Source organism: Phacochoerus africanus, chromosome 2 (genome assembly GCF_016906955.1).
Source record: "Phacochoerus africanus isolate WHEZ1 chromosome 2, ROS_Pafr_v1, whole genome shotgun sequence".
Classification (NCBI taxonomy): Eukaryota; Metazoa; Chordata; class Mammalia; order Artiodactyla; family Suidae; genus Phacochoerus; species Phacochoerus africanus.
The window spans coordinates 20,772,943-20,800,424 of record NC_062545.1 but is presented as its reverse complement, the minus strand read 5'-3'; the positions used below and the strand labels follow the sequence as shown (position 1 = coordinate 20,800,424).

General features: G+C 37.4%; 1 protein-coding gene across 11 annotated transcripts in view; it reads left to right on the top strand.

Moving 5' to 3' along the window:
- The window catches only part of UTRN (utrophin), a 537,684-nt gene that overhangs the window by 221,718 nt on the left and 288,484 nt on the right, over positions 1-27,482 (top strand). For all 11 annotated transcript variants that reach the window (XM_047770002.1, XM_047770001.1, XM_047770005.1 and 8 more), the window contains 9 exons: positions 1,617-1,796; positions 4,202-4,330; positions 6,905-7,075; positions 9,040-9,201; positions 10,037-10,174; positions 13,450-13,641; positions 14,520-14,692; positions 24,396-24,546; positions 25,732-25,907. In XM_047770002.1, coding sequence (XP_047625958.1) covers positions 1,617-1,796; positions 4,202-4,330; positions 6,905-7,075; positions 9,040-9,201; positions 10,037-10,174; positions 13,450-13,641; positions 14,520-14,692; positions 24,396-24,546; positions 25,732-25,907 — 1,472 coding nt within the window. The remainder of the gene's footprint in view (positions 1-1,616; positions 1,797-4,201; positions 4,331-6,904; positions 7,076-9,039; positions 9,202-10,036; positions 10,175-13,449; positions 13,642-14,519; positions 14,693-24,395; positions 24,547-25,731; positions 25,908-27,482) is intronic.

Here is a 27,482-nt window from a genome sequence, read left to right as displayed (position 1 = left end):
CGGCAACGCCAGATCCTTAATCCACTGAGCAAGGCCAGGGATTGAACCCGCAACCTCATGGTTCCTAGTCGGATTCTTTAACCACTGAGCCACGATGGGAACTCCTCAATGCAAGATTTAAGTAGCTTTTTCATTCTGGAACTTAAATAGTGTTTTTATGCAATAGGTTAAAAACCATTATTTTCAATGTGGTCATGTTCCTTACAATAAAATCTTTTAGCATAGGGAGTGTGATACTGTTTAAATTTAATTACTTGTAGTTCATTATTTCTTAGAGTTCCTAAAAAATGCTCTAGTCCGTTAATACATAGCCATTGAAGGAATGCAGAAAGTTATTAACTGCAAAGATCATAGCTGGGAGTTCCTGTCATGGCGCAGTGGTTAACAAATCCGACTAGGAACCATGAGGTTGCGGGTTCGATCCCTGCCCTTGCTCAGTGGGTTAACGATCTGCTGTTGCTGTGAGCTGTGGTGTAGGTTGCAGACGAGGCTCGGATCCCGAGTTGCTGTGGCTCTGGTGTAGGCTAGTGGCTACAGCTCCGATTTGACCCCTAGCCTGGGAACCTCCATATGCCGCAGGAGCAGCCCAAGAAATAGCAAAAAGACAAAAAAAAAAAAAAAGATCATAGCTGTAGGTATTTTGTGTTTGTTTGTTTGTTTTGTTTTGTTTTGTTTTTTCCTCTCCCTGCTGGAGAACATTTACAGGAAATATTTCTGTATCTTTGTAAATATATCAGTAATTGATATGGCTGAATGAGTCTTTATACCTTGAGTCACTTGTGGATTTGCAATTTTTATGCCTTTCAAAATGTGATTTAATGATGTGAGATTAAATATAGGCTTAAGCTCCTTGGAAAGAATTATTTGAGTATTCTAAAAGGCTGCAACAGCAGTAGGGAAGATATGTACATGTTACTTTTTGATTGAAAGAACTTTGTAGTTGTAATTGGAACCCAACATTCTGTCCATAATTCTCTAACTGCACACTTTTCCTGGTCAAACTTATTATAAAGTTATCATAATACCATTCAGACTATTAGCTTTACATATTATGACAGTATACCAAAACCTAGCTCTTCTCCTCTGATTTACTTAAGATGAAATATTTTTTCGTAATGCTTATAAACAGTTTCTATGTTCAGCTACCTAGTTACAGGATATAGTCCTTGCAAATACAGAACACATAAGTAGTTTCCTGTAGTAGTCAAGGAGATAAATCAAATTTTAGAATTTTGAGTTCTGGGATAGTCCTGCTTCGCCAGCTTGTACTTAGTGAAAATGAAATTGATTCTTTACATCCAGAGTCATGATGAAGGTAATTGGTATTGGTATGTAACAGGTGGAATTTATACTGAAAATAAATGAAATAATTACCTTTCTGTGTCTAAATTTGTTACCTTTTTTGGCATTTGTGTAATTGCATATTTTTATTTTGATTAGAAACTTAAGAACTCTCATCATCAAATAAGTTATGGAATTTAGTGAATCTTTGACCTAGGTAAGCTACCTAGGGACTCATGTATATGTGGAAGAAAAGTTCTTTTAAAAATGAAGCTTGTATAAACTTTTGCAGTGTTTTGAAAGATCAAGCGGGTCTTGCAATTTTTATCTTCTAGAATATCCTGAAGGATCTGGAAAAGAGAAAAGCTGATTTAAATTCCATCACGGAGAGTAGCGCTGCTCTCCAGAACCTGATCGAGGGCAGTGAGCCTATTTTGGAAGAGAAGCTCTGTGTCCTGAACGCTGGGTGGAGCCGAGTTCGTACCTGGACGGAGGACTGGTGCAACACCTTGATGGTATGTTTCAGGAGATGTGAAATCTTCTTTGATAATGTAAAAATGAATATAGCTTTGGAGTTCCCATCGTAGCTCAGCAGAAGCGAATCTGACTAGCATCTGTGTGGATGTAGGTTCGATCCCTGGCCTCCATGAGTGGGGTTAAGGATCTAGCATTACTGTTAGCTGTGGTGTAGGTCACAGATGCCACTTGGATCCAGCGTTGCTGTGGCTGTGGTGTAGGCCGACAGCTACAGCTTCAATTCGACCCCTAGCCTGGGAACCGCCATAAGCCTCAGGTATGGCCCTAAAAAAAAAGAATATGGCTTTGATTAGAATTCCAAATCCTATTTTCTGTGTGTCATACTAATTTTTTTGCTTGTGAATTAATTTCAGGAGACTACATTTTATCTTTTCCTTTGAAAAGATAGATAACTGGAAAGAGTTCATAATGTCTCTATTTAGTAATAAACCATGTGTGATATACATAGAATATCTCCTTTAATATCTTAGTAAATGTACCTTATTTGATAAATTTAATGACTTGATATTGTATATAATTTTCATACTATTATTATATTGTATATAATTTTCATACTATTATTTCATACTATTTCATATATAGTTATATGTATAATATTTTGTATATATAGTTATATACATAATATTTTTTGTATGTTCTAATATTATCCTTGTACTAGTTAAAGGCACAAGTTCTGGCATCTGATGGCCTAAGTTAAAATTGTGACTACTAACCGGATGATGTTGGTCAAGTTACTAAATGGTTTTTGGGTCTCAGTTTTTTCACGTATAAAATGGGCATTATTATAATTTCCACCTCATACAGTTTTTGTGTTTTTATGATGTAACACATGTAGGGCTCTAATATAACTGTACCAATTTTAGGTATTATTATGATGATTATGGTAATCGGTAAGTAAGTGTTACATGTTGTTCATCTTTGGTTGTCCTACTACACAGTTAACTAGCATTTCATGGAAATGTGACCATTTAATTTCCTAGTGGTTTTCTGTCCCTCTTACACTAAAAATGAATATGTGGCAACCTTACCATCCTCTCCCTTAAAGGGAGTTCTCATCTATAAATTATCATTTTTGCTGACATGTCTGAGATAGGACTTTCTCCAAATTCATAGGATTACTGGGTAATGGAGAGAAATAAATTATTTTGTGTTTGAATATTTAATGAAATCAATCAGAATGTGTCACATATTGAAGTTGATGGGTTTATGCCTTTATTTGTCAGATTCATTTTCAGAGTCCATCCATGATTTAGTATCTTCATAGCCTTGGGTAATTACTTAATGTCACTAAGCTTTAATTTCTCTACATGTAAAGTGGAGTTAAGAGAACATATCTAAATAGAGTTGTTAAATGCTGAATAACAAATGTGAAATTCTTGGCTCATAGATTATGTTCATTAAATGTTTTATATATTTATTTTTGTTACAACTAGCTTTATTCTACTTTCTCATGACCCTTCTGTCTTCGCCAGTCTGTACCTTCTAAATTATTCTTTCAAATAATGTCATGAGTCCATTCAGTTTACCTGCTTCATCCAGGTAAATAACTCAGGAGTTTATCAATTCTTTTTATGTAGAATTCAGACCACCGTCAAAACTTTTTCATGTTATTTATTGTTCTCATTTTATTTTTTCAGTGACCTGTCCATATTGTAGATTAATAATTTGTTCTTCAACTTTTCTAATTTTTTTCTGGTTTCCTTCATCTTATAAGATATAGTCCCTAAGAGTTGTTAGTTTCATCATAAGGCTTCCCCAAATTTTTTGATCAAATTCTAAATTTTTGCCTTAGCCCAAGCAGTTTTGCCCAGTTTTAGTTGGCTTAACCATTTGCCTCTATTTTCAATTTTTTTCACTCTCTCTGTTGTTGTATCTTGCTTCAGGAAATATCACTGAGGTTTGTGCCATGTGTAACATTAATTGCTGATGATACTGAGGTGAAAAGATATGGGCTCTGCCTCTTAAGTGTTGCAGTCTCTTGAGCAAGCAGTAATCTTATTCAACCATCTTTGAATCATGATTTTGTGTTTTTACTCCCTTAAATGACTTTTTAACAAATATGATCAGGGTGGGGCAAATGAGATTATTTGTAATATAACAATGAAGAACAGGGATTAAAACAAAATGAAGTTAAAAAAGAAACTTTCACCTTTTATTCTTCTTCAACTTTTTTTTTGTATTGAGGGCTAAATTAAAATTAAAAAGCGCTGAACCACAGCTGTGCAGTTTTAGGAATGAGATTTCTTCACTGGGGAAGAGCTTAGCAGAAAGGTCGAAATTCTTAAAAGATAGAAGTTCTTTGAAGGTCTTTGAAATGTCTTCTAAGGTGACTACCTTAAATATTTCGTATGATTGTTTCAGCATTTTGTTTATTTCTTTCTAGAACCATCAAAACCAGTTGGAAATATTTGATGGAAATGTCGCTCACATAAGCACTTGGCTTTATCAAGCTGAAGCTCTCTTGGATGAGATTGAAAAAAAACCAGCGAGTAAACGGGAAGAAATTGTGAAGGTAGCAGATGGAGAGGACCAGCAACACTTCTGGGAATGGAGGGTTTTGCTGTGGTCTTTCTCTTATGGGATGCTCCAAATTCCTTGTGCATACGTACTTCCCATGTGGTAGATTCATTAGCTTTTATGTTGGTGGGCTAAACTGAATGAGTCTTTTTTTGTCTGTTTTTTGGTCATCCTTTCATTTTTGCTCCATTCTTTTTAGGTAAGAATTAGCATCTTACTTTGTTTTATTTTATTTTATTTATTTATTTATTTTTGGTCTTTTTGCCTTTTCTAGGGTCGCTCCCATGGCACGTGGAGGTTCCCAGGCTAGGGGTCCAATCGGAGCTGTAGCCGGCAGGGCCTACGCCAGAGCAACGTGGCATAGCTGTAGCCCAGGCTAGGGGTCGAATCGGAGCTGTAGCTGCCAGCCTAAGCCAGAGCAATGTGGGATCCAAGCGGTGTCTGCAACCTACCCCACAGCTCACGGCAATGCCAGATCCTTAACTCACTGAGCAAGGGCAGGGACCAAACCCTCAGCCTCATGGTTCCTAGTCGGATTTGTTAACCACTGCACCACGACGGGAACGCCAAGAATTAGCATTTAAAAACACCAAATAATGAGATTGTAAAGAAACTGTTTCCCTTGTAACTTAATAATCTATAAAAATTTAAAATATATATATCTCCATTTTGTCATATAAGGTAGTTAAATGCTGGGTCATTAGTTAATAGCCTGAGGTTGTTCTTAGTTATTTTTTTAATGACTTGCAAAATTTGGTGGCAACATAGGAAGTTGAAGCAAAACTGACTTTAGAATGAGTATTTGGCCTTCAGTTCTTGCTGCGTATTGTCTACTGACTCATCTTTTCAGAGGAATCAAATCAGCTGTATGAAAAGAATAGTGCACTATTTGAGAAGCATAGTCTGGCAGACTTTTTCACTTGGCTCAGCCTCTTGATACCCTGACCTCAGTGGTATTAAGCAAAAAAGAAATCATTGTCCCAGGGGCTACAGAGTCTCAGAAAAGTGACGAGAGTACCCCTTATTCATTCCTGTGTTTCCACAGTTAGTTTCAAAGTTGAAGATCAAACCTAGCTAAGAATTCCTCTTTGGGAATCTTTTCTCTATGCCACTTATCCCCCTACCTGTCGTTCCTTTGAACCCCCTGTCATCTCAGGTATGGTTTCAAGTGCAGTAATACTAGGTTACAAATGCACTTTCTCAACATTTTGCAGACATCATTGAAGGAGTTTTTTTTCAAGTTGTTTATTGATGACAGAAATAGTGCATAATTTATTGCAGACAATAAAGAATATGTCTGTGGCCACAAGATATGATTATTCCAGATCCTTTAGACGTTACAGATATAGAGAGCTTTCACACCAGGTGGTTCATATATAACAATGTCATTATACAGTGTTTAGTTTTGCTTCTACAAAACCTTCTAAGAATGAGGTAGTTTCCTTTTCTACATTTCCATGATTACCCATTTAGTGAATTTATTAAATCCTTTTAACATAACCTTTAAACAATTTTTCATGAAAGCCAAACCTTATTTACAAAGTGTTTATTTCTTTCTACTTGATTTTTCTTGAAGAAAATTTCAAGAATCACTACACAAGCAAGGAAGTTTAAAACAAGCAATGGCTGTTTTGTTTTTTGTTTGTTTGTTTTTGTTATTTCACTACAATCAGATTTAGATGCAAGGGAACACATTCTAAAAATTCCATTAGTTAAGCTGATAGTCTCCTGTTTTCTATCTATAAACACTGATTTAGAAAGTACTTTTCAAACTGCTTATTTTCTTTTAGCCACCGTAACAAGTAAAGTAAGCACAAATTCTTCAGAACAGTGGATTGAACTCCATGCACTAGCTAATTGAGAGCATTGCTAGGTCATTCATTTTTGTAAATCATCAGGAAACTATTTGCAGAATTTATAGATGTATACAGGTTAGTGAGCTTATTTTTAAGACTTGATTCAAAATCTGCTTATACCTGTACTCTTGAGAGAATTCCAACACTCTTCAGAAACTTATCAATGAAGTAGAAATGAAGGAAGGTGTTTGCATAGCTTTTTTAGCCCTGACAATGAATGTAATGACAGTTATGAAATTAGCTTAAGGAAGCTGCATGCTGTCGTTGCACGTTTTATTTAAAAACTCAACTATAGTAGTCCACGAATTTTCCAAATCAGTTTACCTTCGCCAAGGAAAGGGGGATGGTGGTAAATAGATTTTCTAGGGGGAAAAAGACATCACAGACTACTCCTTGCCACGTATTCTTTTATTCAGCCTCCAAGAAGTTTCATACCTCTTAGAACAAAATGGTTGAAGAAATGACACACTACATCTTGTAGACTATTCAATTATAAAATAAAGTTTTATCCAAAGTCATGGTAATCTAAAGTGCTTTCTAAGTAACTTGACTGAGTCTTAATATGTGAACAGCTCTTATTCCATCTGATGGCAGACATCTCTTCTAGGAAGCTCAGACATTCATTTAAACTACCTTTACCTCCGAGTTCGAATTGCACCCATGTTTGGTTTTGATTTTTCCCTTGTGATAATTTTGTATTTTCTTGTGATTAGCGTTTACTCTCTGAGCTGGATGATGCCAACCTCCAAGTAGAAAATGTTCGTGACCAAGCTGTGGTTTTGATGAATGCACGTGGAGGCTCAAGCAGGGAGCTCGTAGAACCAAAATTAGCAGAATTGAATAGAAACTTTGAAAAGGTCTCTCAACACATCAAAAGTGCCAAAGTAAGTAATTATATTTTTATATAAAATTACTTTTCTTGGAGTTCCCGTCGTGGCTCAGTGGCTAATGAATCTGACTAGGAACCATGAGGTTGCAGGTTCGATCCCCGGCCTCGCTCAGTGGGTTAAGGATCGGGTGTTGTCCTGAGCTGTGGTGTAGGTCGCAGATGCGGCTCGGATCCCGCATTGCTGTGGCTCTGGCGTAGGCCAGTGGCTACAGCTCCAATTAGACCCCTAGCCTGGGAACCTCCATATGCTGGGGGCTCGGCCCTAGAAAAGACAAAAAGACCAAAACAAAACAAAACAAAAACAACAACAACAAAAAACCTACTTTTCTCATAGATAGGTATGTGTATATATATATATATAAAAACATTGATAACTATGGAGGAAGAATCGTTTTTGTCAGAGGTAAATATTTTCTAACTTTGCTTTGAAATAGCTGAAATAATAGGCCAACTATCTTTCATAGGCTATGAGTATACTTGGGTTATCTGCAATTTAAAGAAATTAAAACTCTTGCTTTAACTGTTCTCTTCCTACCCTTAACCCCATGTCTTTACCTTCTCACCTAAGCTCACTTATTCTTCTCAGTAGATCTATCGGAGATGTCTCCTACAAATGTGAAAGGGTAATGAAGGAGACATAAAAGATGGAGTGAGATAAAGTATAAAGAAAAGTATCATTGTTCCCATAAATGATTTCTCAACATTTTGGCATACATGTCTGTACTTACTCATATGTATGTAATATTAAAATATCAACATTTTTATATCATTTTGTATATTCTTCTTTGGCAAGGTATTTAATAGCCATGGAGTATTCAATTATAGGATCTGTTATACTTTTCTTTCTTTTTTTTTTTTTGTCTTTTGTTGTTGTTGTTGTTGCTATTTCTTGGGCCGCTCCCGCGGCACACGGAGGTTCCCAGGCTAGGGGTTGAATCGGAGCTGTAGCCACCGGCCTACGCCAGGGCCACAGCAACGAGGGATCTGAGCCGTGTCTGCAACCTACACCATAGCCCACGGGAACGCCGGATCGCCAACCCACTGAGCAAGGGCAGGGACCGAACCCGCAACCCCATGGTTCCTAGTCGGACTCGTCAACCACTGCGCCACGACGGGAACTCCTGTTATACTTTTCAATTTTCCACTTTTATTGTGCTTTTATAACTACTGTATTGTTAAAATTCTTTTATGCATCTCTTTTTGCTCATTTCTTAATTCTTTTATGCATCTCTTTTTGCTCATTTCCTAATGATCTTAGGATCACTTCTTGGAATTACTAGAAATTATTGTGAAAGTTGTGAAACATACAAATGCTATTAAGTAGATTTTCCAGAGTCCTATTGTAAGTTTATGCCAGTTTATACATTGATAACCAGACTGTGAGAATGCTAGTTTCCGGATGCTCAGCCAACACTGCATGTTATTTTCCTGCATTTAGTTTTATTAAAGTTGTTACATTGATTTTAGGTACATATGTATAAAGTTTTTCTATAGAGCTATATTGTGTCTGAATGTACTGCTTTGAGAAAGACCTTTTTTTTTTTTTTTTTTTGGAAGTTTGGGTATAGAAATCCATGGGACATTCTACTGGGGAAGGTAAACTGGAAGTCATTCTTTGGGATGTCCCTGTGCTAGGGGGTGGCCTTTCTTCCTCTCTGTGGCCATGGCAGGGATGTCTTCTGGATCATGGCACTGTTTCCTGCTGTGTTCATCTGTGGTCTCAGAATCCTCCTCGCAGCACCCTAGGCAGCCACCGTCGTTTCCACACTATTTCACCTCCCTGGCTGGAGTTTGGAGAACATGGGTAATCAGAGAAGCCCAAGTTGGTAAAATTAGTGCTGTGTGAAGGAATGAAGTTAAAGTCAATTCAAATAAATGCTAGTCCCTTTCTTGACACTGACTGATGGTGGAAAAGTCAAGTTAAGAATACCTTTTCAAAGAACATCTTTCCTTCCATAGTTGCTGATTGGCCAGGAGCCATTATCATACCAATGTCTGGTCACCACTGAAGCATTTGAAGCTGGTGGACCTTACTCTGACTTGGAAAAATTAGAACATGACATAGAAAATATGTTAAAAGTTACGGAAAAACACTTGGAAACCAGTGATGAAGATGAAAAGGTTGGTTCAAGATTTTCGTAATCATGGTCTTCTCATTTTTCTTTTCTGGTAATTATATTTTTAGTTAATGATGTTTACATAAATATCTGCCAAAAATTATAGAACAGATTTAAATATGATTTTTCTGATGAGTGTCAACGTAATATTTGTCACATGACTTACATAATGCTTAAAAAATAGATTTTCTTACTAAAGATGGTGTTATCTTAGTGCTTTTTATCTTCTGTTAAACCATCATTCTTTTTTGGGGGGTGCACCCTCAGCATGTGGAAGTTCCCAGTCCAGGGACCAAACCTCCACCATAGTTGTGACCCAAGCTGCTGCAATGACAATGCCTGATCTTTACCCCACTGCATCACAGAACTCCTAAACTAGCATTCTTTATGAGTTATTTTAACTTCATATACGAAGTTTTTTTTGTTTGTTTGTTTGTTTGTTTTTTGTCTTTTTGCCTTTTCTAGGACCGCTCCTGCAGTATATGGAGGTTCTCAGGCTAGGGGTCTAATCAGAGCTGTAGCCACCTCAACTCAGGATCCGAGTCGTGTCTGCGACCTACACCCACAGCTTATGGCAATGCTGGATCCTTAACCCACTGAGCAAGGGCAGGGGTTGAATTGGCAACCTCATGGTTGCTAGTCAGATTCATTAACCACTGAGCCACAACGGGAACTCCCTGTATGAAGTATTTGGAGTAAAACATAAATTTTTGTTTATATCATTCAGATAAACATAGGGTGACTTCTACGTTACTTGGTTGGTTCTCCTACTTGGGAACTCATGGTAAGGGACCCCATACATTTTTCTTTTGAGTAATTTTTATCTTTTAAATGTTCAGATGGATGAAGAGAGAGCCCAGATTGAGGAAGTTCTACAAAGAGGAGAACAAATGTTACATCAGCCGATGGAGGATAATAAAAAAGAGAAGATCCGCTTGCAGTTACTACTTTTGCACACAAGATACAACAAAACCAAGGTATTGTCATGGGCGAGTCTCTGTTCCACATAAATAGCTTTTTCAGTTCTTTCCATTCAGATATGTGATGTTACATTCAAAGACATCTCAAAATAAACCATTTGGAATGGTACCTCCTCCTTTCTAGTGAGTATTGTTAGATGTGTTTATATTTCTGGATGAGGCGATACTCAAAATAGACGCATAAAACAGTGGACATCTGTCTTTTGGATTTCTGATAATATTTTATTTAGAAAATTTTACTATTTATTTATTTATTTTTACAGCTGCACCTGCAGCATACGGAAGTTCCCAGGCTAGGGGATCAAATCAGAACCACAGCCATGGGCAATGCCAGATCTGAGCTGCATCTGTGACCTATGCTGCAGTTTGTGGCAATGCCAGATCCTTAACCCACTGAGCAAGGCCAGGGATGGAACCTGCATCCTCACGGATACTAGTCAGATTCGCTTCTGCTGAGCCACGATGGGAACTCCCAAGAAAATGTTTGTCAAGTGTCATTTAAAATTAATTTTTTAGTACCTGGAATTTGCTGTATGACACGAGCTGCATCATGTAATTTGTAAAAATCATCTAATTTTAGTATTATCTTGTAGTACATCTGCATTTTTGTGTTTTAGTTAAGTTCTTTAAAAATGCAATTATTCAGAAGTAAGGGCTGAGTCAGATCTCGAGGACATTTTTTTTTCCTCCCAGGGCATTTTGGGGTAAAATCTATTTGGGGAATAATGAAAGTACATTTGAATCTTGAAGGACTTGCTGCTTCTGCAAGAGTATGGAGGCTCAGAAAATCCTAGATTATATGTATACTCTGAATTAAAAAAAGACGGTATTAATGAACATGAGTTTTTCAAAAAAACCTTGAAATTTTCTGACCTCCCTAGGCTAGGTCGCTCGAAAGACTTGAAGACATGTGACCTTGCAGAATGACTGTTGTGTAACTAAAGAAGCAGCCCAGAATTCCTGGCCTTGTAGTGGTTGTTAACGTAGATAAAAGTGGGATAAAAATGGTTCTCACCAATTGTCTAGCAGAGCAGATTAAAAAAAAAAAAAATCTGGTGTATAATGTTTAGTCATGCTAATGAGGAAAGTACTATAAAGTTGGATGTCCTACAAGCACATAGCAAATAACTGGAGACCTGGAGTCCTTTTTGGTCTTGGGAAAACAGTGGCTTTTTGAGCCAGGCACCGGTTGATAGATACAAAGCCAAGTAGGAGAACAGGTTTAAAGCCAAGCAGGAGAAAAGGTCCTAGGTTTTTATTTTACTTCTTCAACATGATTTCTCAACCTCTAAGTACTTCGTTAGTGTCTTTTTCTTTTTCCTTCAAGTTAAGAAAAGGAACAATTGAGCTTCCTTTTGTGATCTGCCAAAAAACTGGGTTATTTAACATTAAAATCTGAAAATGATTTTTATATTTTTCATTAAAAGTATTTCTCATGTTTTTAATTGAAATTGGTTCCTGGGTTAACACATTATTTCAGCATTTTAAAATATTTGCTTAAAATGTATAATTTGCCTTCTTAGACATATAGGTAAATGCCTAGAAATAATATGTGACTAAAATTTAAATGTGTGGCATTAGGGTAATAAAATCAGCATTAGTGTCAAGTATAAACGAGCTTATGGATAACGTCAGCATATCAGCAGGCTTGCTTCTCACTTGGCTGTCCAGGACTGCCCCTCAGTTGGTGAAAGTCCTAGTTTATCAAATATGAGGAGACAAATAAATGCAGATCTCTAGATTCAACACCCTATTTTTCACTCAGTGTTTTTAGTCTTGGGCATTGGTTTCATTCAGGAGTTGTAATCTTGCTCAGAATCACTGAAATTCAGTGAACATGTACTTAAGATTTTTTTCCCTGTCATCTTTGAGTTTACAGAGGAGTATCATTTTTTACAGGTTCACTATAGGAATATGGTGAAAGTGTCAAGGAAACTGCCTTAACTCATGAGTGGATGCACGTTAGCCATTTGCAAGCAGTAGACAGCAGTTAAGTGGTAGCCATCCAGGAGGAAAGGAGTTGAACTCCTCAGGGACTAGGGGACCTTCTCAGAGAGCACTTTTTAGAAAGCTTTGATTAGAGGATACAGAAAATACTACATGAGGGTAAATAAATCGTCCACCCAGCATAGCATGGTAGGACCTATTGTCTCACGCAGGACATCTGTTTTTTGTAATATTGTCCTCAAAGGTTAAGGTTATATACTGAACTGCCTGGATATTATTTTAATTGTTACAATTACATGTTTCACCTATTTACTTTTTCACCAAGGAGGCCTAGGAGTATTTAATCTAATTGTGTAATTTAAAAAAATTGGTGAAATTGGAGTTCTCATCGTGGCACCTCGGAAACAAGTCTGACTGGCATCCATGAGATTGTGGGTTCATCCCTGGCCTCACTCAGTGGGTTAAGGATCTGCTGTTGCCATGAGCTGTGGTGTAGGTTGCAGATGCGACTCAGATCCATGTTGCCGTGGCTGTGGCGTAGGCTGGCAGCTGCAGCTCTGTTTTGACACCTAACTTGGGAACTTCCATATGCTGCAAGTGAGGCCCTAAAAAGACAAAACAAAACAAAACAAAACAAAACAAAAACAAACCAAACCAAACAAAACAAAAAAACCCTGGTGAAATAATAATGCCATTAAAATTTTTACTTCATACAGAACTTTATGATTTGCAGCATATTCTCGTTTTCTCCAGTAATTTAGGAAAGTAGTTGTTACGTTTTCCTGTTTGTTAAGTCAGTTTAGGTGGCATAAGTCTTAAAAACATTTTAAGCCTAAGAGCTTATTTAAGCCTTTTAACATCAGACTACAGATGAAACTTAGAGACTGGTAAGGGTTTCTATAGTAATGCAGGGCAAATTTTAAAAAATTAAAACAAGTTTTTCTTTTTAGGACCGCACCCATGGCACATGGAAGTTCCTAGGCCAGGGGTTGAATTAGAGCTATAGCTGCTGGCCTACGCCACAGCCACAACAACGCAGGATCCGAGCTGAGTCTGCGACCTACACCACAGCTCACGACAATGCCAGATCCTTAACCCACTGAGCGAGGCCAGGGATCGAACCTGCAACCTCATGGTTCCTAGTGGGATTCGTTTCCACCGCGCCTCGATGGGAACTGCAAAACAAGTTTTTTTGGTTACTTTCATTCATAGTATTGAATTTCTCTACTTTTGTAGTGTTATGCTTTTTTTCTTTTTCCAATTTGCTATTATTCATTGTTGGGGGTATTTTAAAAGACGTGTTATTATTATTAATGTTTTTACAGGCAATCCCTGTTCAACCAAGAACAGGTCAACTTGCTTCTGGAATTATTAGATCATCACCTCCCCCCACAGATTATCTGGCTGAAATTAACAAAGTTTTGCTTTCCATGGATGATGTTGAATTATCACTTAATACCCCAGAGCTAAGCTCTGTTGTCTATGAAGACTTCTCTTTTCAGGAAGATTCTCTGAAGGTAAATACCCAGGCACTGCATTTGAATAGCCGCAATTAATAGAAAAATGAAGCAAGGAATTTGTCATTGTACCTACTTAGATGATCTATAAATTTTTAAATTTGTGTCAAGGAAATAATAATACATGTGAAAAAGAAACTTTTCCTTATTCACCAATGAAACCATAATGTCCAAAATTTTATTTTTTTAAGAGTAGGATTTTTAAGCTTGCACAGTTATTAATTCTTTGCAACATCAGAGATTTTTTAAAAATCAAACACATGCACAAGCCGTATTGCTTTCCTATAAACTTGATTGTCAGTTAATGTAAAATTTATTTATCTTGCCACCTAGAACAACTTAAGATTGGCTAGTGGTTGGGTATGGAATGGCATGTTGATTGTAAGTTAGTCACAGATCTGAAAGTTTTCATTTAATTCACAAAACTCTTTAATATCATCAAGACTCTTTCATATAATTTGATTGCATCTAGGTATCAAGTCCCAATAAAATTGCTGGTAGAGTTGATAGGTTTGTTAGGTCATTTCTGTCCTTTGAATTAGCTTTATTAGATATTTGAAAATATAAATAATTCTAACTTCAAGCACTTCATTACCTTTATAGAATATTAAGGAAGCTTTTTCTATGTCCTTAACAAGTGCCACTTTGAACATTTGTGAGGACTTTTTTCCCTCCATTGGGATATTACCTACCATTCCTCACACTTTGGCCAAAACGGGTGTTATTTCTTTTTTAAGTTTTCCAGTTTTGATGAGGAACAATTATGATGTCTCGTTATTTTTAAGTAACTGTTACTCTATATAAATTTTTGGTCTCCTGCGATTCCATTCTTTTATTTCTTTGCTGGATTTTGTTCATGTATGACCATGTATTCGTAGAATATCAAAGACCAACTGGACAGACTTGGAGAGCAGATTGCAGTCATTCATGAGAAACAACCAGATGTTATCCTCGAAGCTTCTGGACCTGAAGCTATTCAGATCCGGGATACACTTACTCAGCTGAATGCAAAATGGGACAGAATTAATAGAATGTACAATGATCGTAAAGGGTATGTGTAAATTCAATTAATATGTAATATTTTCAAAGGCCTGTAAGTTCATATGTGTATTGAGATTAACAAGGAATGTTCCACATCCTTGTAATAGGTCCTGTTTAATAAATTGTGATGTGGCTCCTTAAGAGGAGTCAGAACACCTATAGATGATCATTTGCAACATACTATATTAATATCTTCACAAAGGAAGCATTTGTATTTATTTTTATTGTCGTGCAATTGACTTGCAATATTCGTTTCAGGTGCACAAGGTAGTGATTCAGTATTTTTACACATTATGCACCATACAAAGTAGTTATATTATTATTGACTATATTCCTTGTGCTTTATATTCCATCCCTGTGACACTTATTTTATATTGTATTCCTTAACCTTTTCCACTTAAGTTGCCTACACCCACCCCACCCCCCGGCAATCACTATTTTGTTCTCTGTATTTGTGAGTCTTTTTCTATTTTGTTAGATTTGTTTCTTTTGCTTTTTTAGATTCTACACATAAGTGAAAATTTGTCTTTTCCTGTCTGACCTCTTTCACTTATCATATATCCTCTTGATCTATCCACGTTGTTGCAAATGACAATGTTTCATTCTTGTTGTGGCTAAGTAATATAGTAATATTCATACACGCACGTATCTCCATTTATCTGTCGATGAACATTTAAGTTGCTTTCATATCTTGGCTATTGTATATAAAGGTGCTATGAACATGAAGATGCAGATACCTTTTTAAGTTAGTGTCTTCATTTCCTTTAGATATATTCTCAGAAGTGGGATTGCTGAAACATAGGGTAGTTCTGTTTTTAAGTTTTTGAGGATCCTCCAAACTGTTCTCCATAATGGTTGTACCAGTTTACACTCTCCCTAACAGTACACAAGAGTTCCCTTTTTTCCCCACACCAGCACTTGTCATCATCTCTTGTCTTTTTGATGATCATCATTCTGACAGGTGTGACGTGATATCTCATTGTGATTTTTAACTTGTATTTCCCCAGTGACTAGTGATTTTGAGCATCTTTGCATGTTCCTATTGGCTTTTCATATATATTCTTTGGAGAAATGTCTATTCATGTCCTCTGTCCATTTTGGATTGTTTAGTTTTTTTGATATTAGACATAAGGGCCCTATATGCCCTTATCAGACATACCATTTGCAGGTATCTTCTCCCAGTTAGTATATTGCCCTTTCATGTTGTTAATGGTTTCCTATGCAGTGCAAAAGTTTTTTGGTTTGATGTAGTCCCGTTTATATATTTTTGTTTTTGTTGCCCTTGCCTGAGGAGACATATCCAAAAAATACTGCTAAGACCACTGTCAAAAAGCATACTGCTTGTATTTTTTTTCTAGGAATTTTATGGCTTCAGGTCTTACATTTAAGTCTTTAATCCATTTTGAGTTTTACTTTTGTATATGATGTGAGAAAATGAGCGTTTCATTTCTTTACATGTAGCCATCCAGTTTTCTTGAAACCAGTTGTTTAAAAGCCTGATGCTATATATAGAAAATTCTAGAGTCTCTGCTGATAAATGAATTCAGTAAAGTTGTAAGATGTGAAATTAATATATGGAAATCTGTTGTATTTCTGTCAATAATAACAAACTACCAGAAGGAGAACTTTAAGAAAAAAATCTTAAACTATTTATAGTTTCCTCAAAAAGAATAAAATATCTAAGAATAAATCTGAGCAAGGAGGTGAAAGACCTATACTCTGGAAACTATATTGCATTGATGAAAGAAACTGACAGCAATATAAATAAATGGAAAATATACTGTGCTCATGAATTGGAAGAATCAGTGTTGTTAAAATGTCCATGCTCCCCATAGCAATCCACAGATTCAATGCAGTCCTTATCAGAACACTCATGGTATTTTTCACATAACTAGAACAAAGAATCCTAACATTTGTTTGGAACCAAAAAAGACCCTGATTAGCCAAAGCAATCTTGTGAAAGAAGAACAAAGCCGGAGGTATCATGGCCCCTGACTTCAAACTATACTACAAAACTATAGTAATCAATACAGTATGGTACTGGCAGGGAACAACACTTAGGTCAATAGTATGAAATAGCCCTGAAACAAGCCCACACACATACAGACAATTAATTTATAACAAAGGAGGCAAGACTATACAATGGAGAAAAGGAGGCACCTTTAATTTTTAATATCTGAATAGTGTCCACTTTTCTTTTAAAACTCTTGAAAAGAATTTTCAGTAATGTTCACTTTCTGCACATACTTGGTGATGAATGTGAATGAAGAACAGAGACAGCTTGAGATAATCAGAATCCATATATTACCTAAATCCCGTTTAAAAAAAAATAAGCTTCTGTTTAATAGGATGTTTTTGAGCATCCTCCTTTCTAGTTTTTAATGGGGTAAAAGCAGAAAACTGGTAAAATATTTGCTGGTAGCTGTGTATGAATGGAAAGATAAGTAAGATGTCCAATAGTCTGATGTAAAGTACCATGTTAAAGTTAACATGGAAAAATATACCAGAAAACTTGAGAGAGGTACACACAAATAGGCATCATGCTCTTCAACTTCTTTTTTTGTGTTAGCTTACATATTTCTCACAATTATACAATCCTTGCAAAGGTAACTTTTAATGGCTTTTTGGTATATTTCTATTGATTTCTTTTTTTTTTTTTTGGTCTTTTTGCTATTTCTTTGGGCCGCTCCCATGGCATATGGAGGTTCCCAGGCTAGGGGTCGAATCGGAGCTGTAGCTGCCAGCCTACGCCAGAGCCACAGCAATGCAGGATCCGAGCCGCGTCTGCAACCTACACCACAGCTCACGGCAACACCGGATCGTTAACCCACTGAGCAAGGGCAGGGACCGAACCCACAACCTCATTGTTCCTAGTCGGATTCGTTAACCACTGTGCCACGACGGGAACTCCTCTATTGATTTCTAAAGTCATCTCTGTACATTTAGAAACTATCATCTTATATACATCTTTATGCATACTTCTGCCTTTAATTAGACTTCATTATTAGATGAAGACTAATTTGTTAAAAAATAATATTTAAAAGGTTTTTTTTTCGGAGTTCCCGTTGTGGCTCAGTGGTTAATGAACCCGACTAGTATCCATGAGGACACGGGTTTGATTCCTGGCCTCACTCAGTGGGCTGAGGATACAGTGTTGCTGTGAACTGTGGTGCAGGTCCCAGACTCAGCTCGCATTCTGTGTTGTTGTGGCTGTGGTGTAGGTCGGCAGCTGTAGCTCTAATTCAACCCCTAGCCTGGGAACCTCCATATGCCATGGAGAGGCCCTAAAAAAAGACCAAAAAAAAAAGGTTTTTGGTTTTTTTTTTTTCAATTTTTATTTTGTGGCTGTGCCTGTGGAATGTGGAAGTTCCTGGGCTAGAGTTCAAACCCACACCACAGCAGTGACAATGCCAGCTCATTAACCCACTGAATCACCAGGGAATTCCAAAAAAAAATTAATAACATTTTAAGGCTCTAGATTGCATCATGGAATTGGTTGGAATATCTCTTACAACAGTATATGTGAAAGTGTCCTTCAGGGAGTTCCCGTCGTGGCGCAGTGGTTAACGAATCCAACTAGGAACCATGAGGTTGCGGGTTCGGTCCCTGTCCTTGCTCAGTGGGTTAAGGATCCGTAGTTGCCGTGAGCTGTGGTGTAGGTTGCAGACGCGGCTTGGATCCCGCGTTGCTGTGGCTCTGGCGTAGGCCAGTGGCTACAGCTCCGATTCGACCCCTAGCCTGGGAACCTCCATATGCCGTGGGAGCGGCCCAAAGAAATAGCAAAAAGACAAAAAAAAAAAAAAAAGAAAGTGTCCTTCATACTGAACCCTTATTAACGTGAACATATATTTTTTTTTTTAGATCTTTGCCAATTGTGTAGTGATGGATTGTACCTCAATATGATTTTAGTTTCTTTGATTATCAGTGAAATTTCAATATTTTTACATGTTTTTATTGGCACCAGTGTTATTTCTTCTGTTCTGTTATCACGGTGTTACCGTTTACTAATTGATTTGCAAAAGCTTTTTTCTACATGAAGGATATTAACTATTCATGTTTTTTGTTCATTGCTTGATTATTCATGGCTTTCATGTGCTGTTTAATTTTCTTAATGGTGTTTTGACATATAGTATTAATTTTATATATCTTAGAAGTCTTTTCCTTTCTGATTTCATTTTGCTTATATGTGTTTAAATTACCTTTTCATTGTGAGATTAATTAAATATTTATATATATCTTAACAATCTTGTTTAATTTAAAATTTTTATTTAATAACTAAACCATCTGAATTTTATTTTGAATGCATTTTTTTAAGGGTCCAAGTTCAGTAAAGAGTAGCAAGAATTGGAGTTCCCGTCGTGGCGCAGTGGTTAACGAATCCGACTAGGAACCATGAGGTTGCGGGTTCGGTCCCTGTCCTTGCTCAGTGGGTTAAGGATCCGGCGTTGCCGTGAGCTGTGGTGTAGGTTGCAGACGCGGCTAGGATCCCGCGTTGCTGTGGCTCTGGCGTAGGCCAGTGGCTACAGCTCCGATTCGACCCCTAGCCTGGGAACCTCCATATGCTGCGGGAGCGGCCCAAGAAATAGCAACAACAACAATAATAACAACAACAAAAAGATAAAAAAAAAAAAAGAGTAGCAAGAATAGGGTCTGTGCACCCCCACTTTTTAAACACTTCCCAGCTAATATTTTTTTGTGCATTCTGAATTAAGAGATACCAATTTGTTCTGTTTTGCTTTATTTTTCTTAAATGAAAACCCATTTTTTTTCTGTATTTCCTGCCAAATAATTTAACTCTACCTTATTTTGGTGATACTTTATCATGAATTTAAAAGCATTTCGACTTCAATTTGTTTAATTTTGCTGATTCTGCCTTATCACACCACCAGTTTTAGTTTAATACCATAACATTTTCATTTTTACTTTTTGTTATTTTAGGGCTGCACCCACCCCATGTGGAAGTTCCCTGGCTAGGGGTCGAATCAGAGCTGTAGCCACCAGCCTACGCCACAGCCACAGCAATGCCGCATCTACGACCTACACCACAGCTCATGGCAACACCAAATCCTTAACCCACTGAGTGAAGCCAGGGCTTGAACCCACATCCTCATAGATCATAGTCAGGTTCGTTAACCACTGAACCATGAAGGGAACTCCACATTTTCATTTTTAAAGCATTATAAATTTTTCATCCAATACAGTAAATGTTTCTAATTATTCTAACATTACAATTCATGTTCTTTTTCTACATTTTTCTTCCAGTAAAATTTTAGTCAGTTGAATAAGTTTGTGAAAAAATGATTAATTTAAATGTGGTCTTTTTACTCCTTTGGGTCCTTTTCTGTGCCCTCAGTCACATTTTCAAGATTTGTCTATGTCTTTCTCCTCAGGACTATTGCTTGGTAGTTTTGTGCTTTTCTTGTTGTTTGTTATTGTAGAGTTGGTGTATGGTAGCTTTCTTTGGCATCTTCTGCACCGTGTGTGTTTGTGTCTGTGTTTGGGTACAAAATTGATTTTCTTGGCCTTTCTTAGTACACTGACACATCATTTGTATATAATGATAATTTTCTTCTTTTTTTTTTTCAATTATCCTGTTTGCATATATGCATCTGGCTAATGTTTCAGAACTTCAAGAACCCTGCGATTTAGTAATGTTGATCATAGACATTCATGCTCTTTTCTTGATTATAAAAGTCTTACCTTTTAGAAAACTGTTTCTTCCATACTATTTGAAAACATTTTTTTGAGCACAGATCTATATTCTCTTATGTTAGAAAAGTCTTCTCTATCACATTTCTATTTTATTATTTTCTTTGCTATGTTTACTAGATTTCATTTACTAGAAGGTTGTCTCTCTTGTTTAGCCCAGCACTTGGATGCATTAATTATGTTCTTCTTATTCCTAATTTTTGCTTTGGTTTTTTTTCTTTCAGCCATAGGAACCTATCCTAAAATGTTTATTTTTACCCCCATTCCTATATATCCACTTTTACAAGCAATACATGAGAACTCCTTTCTATTCTGTTCTTTTTATAAAACATCAAGGCTATAGCAAATGTCTGGTGCTTTCATGGTCCCAGTTATTGGTCGTAATCACACCTGGGTGACTACCAAGTCCATTTGTCTACATTAGATATTAGTGCTGTTTTGCCCACAAAATTTTTCAAGCATTGTTGGCCTGTGGTAAAAGTAAGATAAATACCATGAAAACAAACATGTCATCTTCCTTTGAGAATTCCCTTATGTCTCCTTTGCAGTGCTTCACAGCGTTAGCTTTCATATTTTTCCAAGTCAGTAATTTTATTTAATTTTAATTTTTATTTTTAGGGCTGCACTCATGACATATGGAGGTTCCCAGGCTAGGGGTCCAATTGGAGTTACAGCTACTGGTCTACGCCACAGCCACCGCAACGCCAGATACGGAGCAGTGTCTGCGACCTACACCACAGCTCACGGGCAACACCGGATCCTTAACCCACTGAGTTAGGCCAGGGATCGAACCCTTATTCTCATGGATGCTAGTGGGATTTGTTTCTGCTGCATGCCAACGGGAACTCTCCCAAGTCAGTAATTTTAGAACCATCTTTGACAAACAGTGGGTCTCCCTTTTACCTGAAAGACTTATTCCCTTTCTTTAAGCCAGTTATTTTTTCCTTCTCATCTTGGATCCTTGGATCTTTGTGTATCTTCTTTCCTAAGAATGTCTTCTCAGACATTTATCCTTTTTTGTTGTTGTTGTTCTTTTTAAAAATAGTGTTCTCCAGTTGACCTAATTTCTAATGCCTTGTACATGTTGCTCAAGAAAAAATTTCTTCACTCATGTCGCATAAACTTGATTAAAATTTCTTTTGTTTTCTTTACCTTCCCAGCCTTCTGATTCTTACTCAGCATTCCATCTTTTAACAGGAATAGTTTTCCTTAATTTAATCATTGTTTTCCCATCATTTAGAAAATGTTTGAAACTCAATTTCATCATAAAAGATTTCGCCTATCCACCTGCCTATATTTCCCTATATGTTTATATCAATGCCTGATCCACTGGATAAATATGTATTGAATGCCAAGTAATGCAAGACATATGCAGCCAACATGTAAGCAGTTGTTACAAGGATTATAAGGCATATATAGTAAATAGATACTGTCTCTTTCTCAGGGTCCAAAGGTATAGTGGGAAAAAAGTAGATAGGCCCTTATTAATCAGTGTATAGTGCTCTAGTGAGGATAATACAGGAGGCCACGTTAAGGGACCTGAGGGATGGAGGGTGGCTTCTTAGAGACTGTGAAGTTAGCCAGGTGAAGGAATAGAGGGAATGCAACATTGTATTGGGTCACAGATAAGAGAAAGGGCAGTGCTTTTGGGGAAATGGAAATAGTCCCGTAGAGCTGGAACTCATAAAAGAGAGGTGAAACCAGAAAGATCTAAAGAGACTGTATCAGAAGGACCCTGTGTGTCATATTGATTCATTTGTAGTTTACCCTGAGAACAATAGGGAGCCATTGCCAAGGGAATGAGCTTGCTGATTGGAGAATGGATTGGTAGAGAACAAGACTGAGAGCTCGGAAACCCACGTTGATTAGGAAAGTGGCTATGGAAATGGAGACAGGGAGGGAAATTTGAGAATTAAATAATTGAATCCATAAAATGTAGTGACTGATGGGATATTGGAATAAAGAAGAGGAAGGGGTGAGAAGTGAGGCCCCCAAGCTTTGGCTTGACCACTGAGGTAGGGGAGAGTACCATTGTCAGAGATAGGAAACACACTTGGCAGTGTGCATTTGGGAGGGAAGATAGCAAGTTGGAATACTAGACATAGCAAACTTACATGTTTCTAGTTCAAATCCAAACCAAGAATGGGGTAAGATTTAGACCTTGAGTCCTTTGGGCTCTCTGAAAGTCCGTAGCCCTTCACAATTCCCTGCTGCCTCCCATACAAGCTGGATGGTTAGAGACGGGCTGATGGCTTTTTGAATCCTATCTGAACATGGATCTCTCTCCTTATCTCTCTCTCTCTCTTCACAAAATCCGTAGCTATGCTGCTTAGACTTATTTGAAATTATGGTCTCTTATGATGATAATGATCTTTCCTAAGTTTAACATTTATATTCTCAAAGTCTTTAGATCTTTGGAGTAGCCTTTCTAGCAACATTTTCTATCTCATCACTGTACCATCTCAAAAGTTGGAATTTGTGTTTGCTACTTAATTGTTGTGCATTTTTACAAATGATAATGAAGATTGCCTTAATATCCTCTCATAGGGTTTTGTTTGAAGTGCTCTTATTGTGATTAAGTCCAAAGAATGTTGTTTCCCTGTGGGCACTCAACAAATATTAACTGAATATTCAAAATGATTTGCATGGAAGAAGGAAACATAAACATTATTTAGGAGTTAGCAGTGTCACGGGCCATTATTTTAACAAAATGATACTACCTTTTTATAATACAAACATTTGGTAGTATTAATATTTCAGAAGTCTCTTCTAACTGTCTCCTAGTGCCACTGATCTAAACAAAAGACAGAGGGAAATTCTTTAGGATTTCAATCCAAAAAAACTTCTCTTTTTTATACTTATATTTATGTGTTTCGAATATGATGAGCACTGGAGTTTGACTTTATCTCATTTCTAAAGGAGTTAGGTGTGAATGGAGGTCTCAGTGACTTTGTCTCATTGCCTGACCTGAGCTTTGCAGGCACTCCCATACTGTGCTGTGTTCAGATAAATGGGATTAGTCATTGCATAGAGTATGTTAGTCTACTAAGGCAGCCGTAATAAGATACCACACACAAGGTGACTTAAACAACAAGTTCTTACACTTCTGAAGGCTGGAAGTCCAAAATCAAGGTATCAGCAGAGTTAGTTTCTGGTGAGGCATCTCTTACTGGCTTTCAGATGGCCACCTTTTTTTCTGTGTCCTTACATGGCCTTTCCTCTGTGCTCTTGCGCAAAGAGAGAGAGAGAGATGGAGAAAGAGAGAGAGACAGAGAGACAGGAAGAGACTGAGAAAGACCGAGAAACAGAAAGAGAAACATACAGGAAGATGTCTCTGGATGTCTCTTCCTCTTATTAGGACAATAGTCCTATGGGATTAGTGACCCATATGACCTCTTTGAACCATAATTAGCCCCCTGAATGCCCTGTCTTTAAGAATAGTCAACATATGAATGTTGGAGTATACAATTCCATCCATAACACAGAAATGAGGGACTGTAAGGAAATTTTGAAGTGTTTTGGACTTGGGGGTTTTGTTCTTGCTGGGCACTAAGTGTTTTGGAAGTAGAGCACCCTATTTTTTTTCCTAAGAGAATAGAGTAATTAATCATATTTTATATTTCATGGTATTGGAAAAGTTGTGTTTATAGTTGCGTAGTTTAACATGCCTGCAGCTAATCTATCTTGATTTTTCCAAGCCAGAGAAGTCTGTCTTTTCAGTTGAAAAGCTGCTTATAGTGTGTGGTGTGTGTGTGTGTGTGTGCATGCGTGTGAGGAGAGGGGTGGTGTGTGCAGATTGCTTTCCTCTTGGCATGGTGTGTGTTTCTCTAAGAGGAATCATTAACTGGAAGCCACTACGAAAACTGGTCTGTAGAGCAGTGAGCTGTGAATTCACTCATCTTGAGGCTTTCAGTTTAAGTATTTGGATTTCCTTTTTAGAAAATGGCTTCTAGACATCCCGGAAAGTTTAGAAACCTATTTTATTTTTGTTTGTTGTCCTCTAGTTATTTCGATAGGGCTGTGGAAGAATGGAGACAGTTCCATTGTGATCTTAATGACCTCACACAGTGGATAACGGAAGCCGAAGAATTACTGGCTGACACTTTCGCTCCAGAGGGTGGCCTGGACTTAGAGAAAGCTAGGGTACATCAGCAGGTGAGTACTTTCTGTCAGAGGATGGGGAGCTGCTAAAAAGGTGGCACATTTATTTAGTAGGTACCATTTAAGACAGATTTCTCAAGGAGAGGCTAAATATGTGAATTTTCAGGAATATATAATCAATCTGTAATGTTTGTTTCAGTTCTAGTTTCTAGTTTTAACAGTTTAAGAAAAAAATGGATATTTGAATTTTTAATTAAGATTTTAAAGAAATCTAAATAAAAAATACTCTTTAGTGGCAAATGTGAAAAACAATTTCATTTTTTAAATTTTATATTAAGAATAGCACTTGTAAAATTTTGTACCCAAGACTCTGTCAAGGACGGAAAGATATCTGCATACCTTACCTCTGTTTTCTATGCATGTAGGTACCTTATTTTTCTTTGTATCATTGATCATTATCATGAAAGTAAATTATTCCTGAGTTATATCAAGGCAGCTGCTCATGTAAGTCTAATTCAGTCTTGGGAAAATATAACACAATAGCTAAATCAGTTCTGCTGATAATCATAGGTCTTTAAAAATAATGGTTGAAAGCAAGCAAAATTTCAGCTTACCGTTGTTAAAAATATTTTCTCTTTTTTTGAGTTTTTAAAATATATTTTATGTAGAAACTTTATGAGGAGTTAGAGAATGTTTTATTTTTTCTCATAAATATGTTAATGCATTTTTCTTTTTTTTAGAGTTACAGAAAAGTGCTTAAATTTGGTTTTAAGATATCCTTTCTTAATCCGTTGCTTAAAAACTTACAGACCACTGAAGCAATGTCTCAATAAAATGCCCATCGAAGTTTACTTATATGTGATAGGACATCATGACATATGGGGGAATAGGGTTTTTAAAAGTGTTTTAAAGAGGCGCTTTCAAGTTCGAGTTTAGAAGATAGACAGGTCTCTTTAATCAAACATGATTGATGCTTATCCCTCCATGTAAACAACTGTTATTTATGTTATGTTATTAACCTGTCCTCTTTCACTGAATTTTGCCACTGTAACACATTTTAATGTGTTCATTGAAATGTCATTAAAGTGTTAAAAATGCCTTTTTCATGTACACATAACATCCTTCCGGGGCTTTGTTTCCCCAACACTTAAATCGATGCCACACTAGGGTACCTGGGTGGACTCATAGCTGCAGAAGAGTTTAAGGTAGTGGGTCCTCTTGACTTCGTCTCTGTCACAGGAACTGGAAGAGGGGATCAGCAGCCACCAGCCTAGTTTTGCGGCGCTAAACAGAACTGGGGACGGGATTGTACAGAAGCTCTCCCCCACTGATGGAAGCTTCCTGAAGGACAAGCTGGCAGGTTTAAATCAACGCTGGGGTGCGATCACTGCACAAGTGAAGGATCGGCGGCCAAGGTGACTTAGCCGGGGTAACTCGAGGGCACCGGGTGGAGGTGGAGTGGGTGTTTGGGCAGAGCCTCCAAGTTCTTTCATCTTCCGGTATTCCAGTAGGTGTTTGGTTGACATTAAGACCCCTACTGGCCATGTTCTATGCTTTTAAAACCCTGTCTCGGAGTTCCTGTCGTGGCGCAGTGGTTTATGAATCCGACTAGGAACCATGAGGTTGCGGGTTCGATCCCTGGCCTTGCTCAGTGGGTTAAGGATCTGGCATTGTCGTGAGCTGTGGTGTAGGTTTCAGCCGAGGCTCAGATCTGGCGTTGCTGTGGCCCTGCTGTAGGCCAGCGGCTACAGCTCCAAATGGACCCCTAGCCTGGCAACCTCCATGTGTCACGGGTGCGGCCCTAGAAAAAAGCAAAAAGACAAAAAAAAAAACCATTAAAAATAATAATAAAAAAATAAAACCTTGTCTCATTCTGGGTTTTTAGGCTATCTGTAGCCTTACTTTTCTACTCAGATACCATACATGCCCAAACCACCTTTCTTCCTCTTCTTTCTGTTTATTATGATATGGCGACTAAGTGGCAGGACTTGAACTAGGTGAAGGAACTCTCTGAACTCCTGTCTGAAGATCTGGATTTGAGGTCACGCTTCTCCCTCCCTCGTCGCCCACCTGGGCCTTGGGGGTCTTCATAAGTAATGCCTCTCATTGGATAGTTCTTGGGGCCTATATCTTTATCCGTCAGTGCTGTGTGCATAGTTCATTTCCTCATCTGTGTGACCTAATAAATATAATGCATTATTGTGAGTTTTTATGTCAGATTGTGTTACAACGCCCCCCATTTTATTAGGGTGTCTTCTGGTTGCAAACACATTTGATTACGAGTGAATATAATCAATTACACATTATTTTATATATTACTTTAAGATTATTTGAAGTTACGTTTTGAGACAATCAGGATTTAATGGATAATTCCTACTTTGCTTAATACATTTCATCTCGTTACTGACCTTTTTTGGGGGGTTAATAGTTTGGGGTTAAAACAACTCAGATAACTTTTTTCTGCTAGTTTTAATTAGGTAGATGGTGTGTTATTTTAGTGATAAGCTATTGTTATGTTAAAGGCCAATCTAATGTTTTATCAAGTTCAGTATTGTCATACAACAGAAAATATTGAACTTTGAATATTTGGCAAATGGCTGCTTTTCATAAAATAACATCATCTGTTATTTTGTGTGTTTTGGTAAGAGGCAAACCAGAGTTTATGTGTCTTGGCTGAGAGGTTGCCAAGTGGCCAGAAACAGTGTTTGGGACCTTACCCACAGGGACTCCTTTAATCCTCGTGACCCACCCTCTGAGGGGGCTGTTTCAACCCATTGCACTGCTTTGGAAACTGAGGCTTACTGAGGAGAGGTTTAGTAACTTGTCCAGAGCCTCACAGAAGGTTAGTGATGGTGCCCACTTACACACTTACACGGTGCCTCTAAAGCTTGGGAAGATCTCAGAGCTTACTGGCCATGTTTCCTCCTCTGTAAAGACGAATAGGGGTATCTTCTCAGGATTGTCATGAGGATTAAATGAGGCAGTATTTG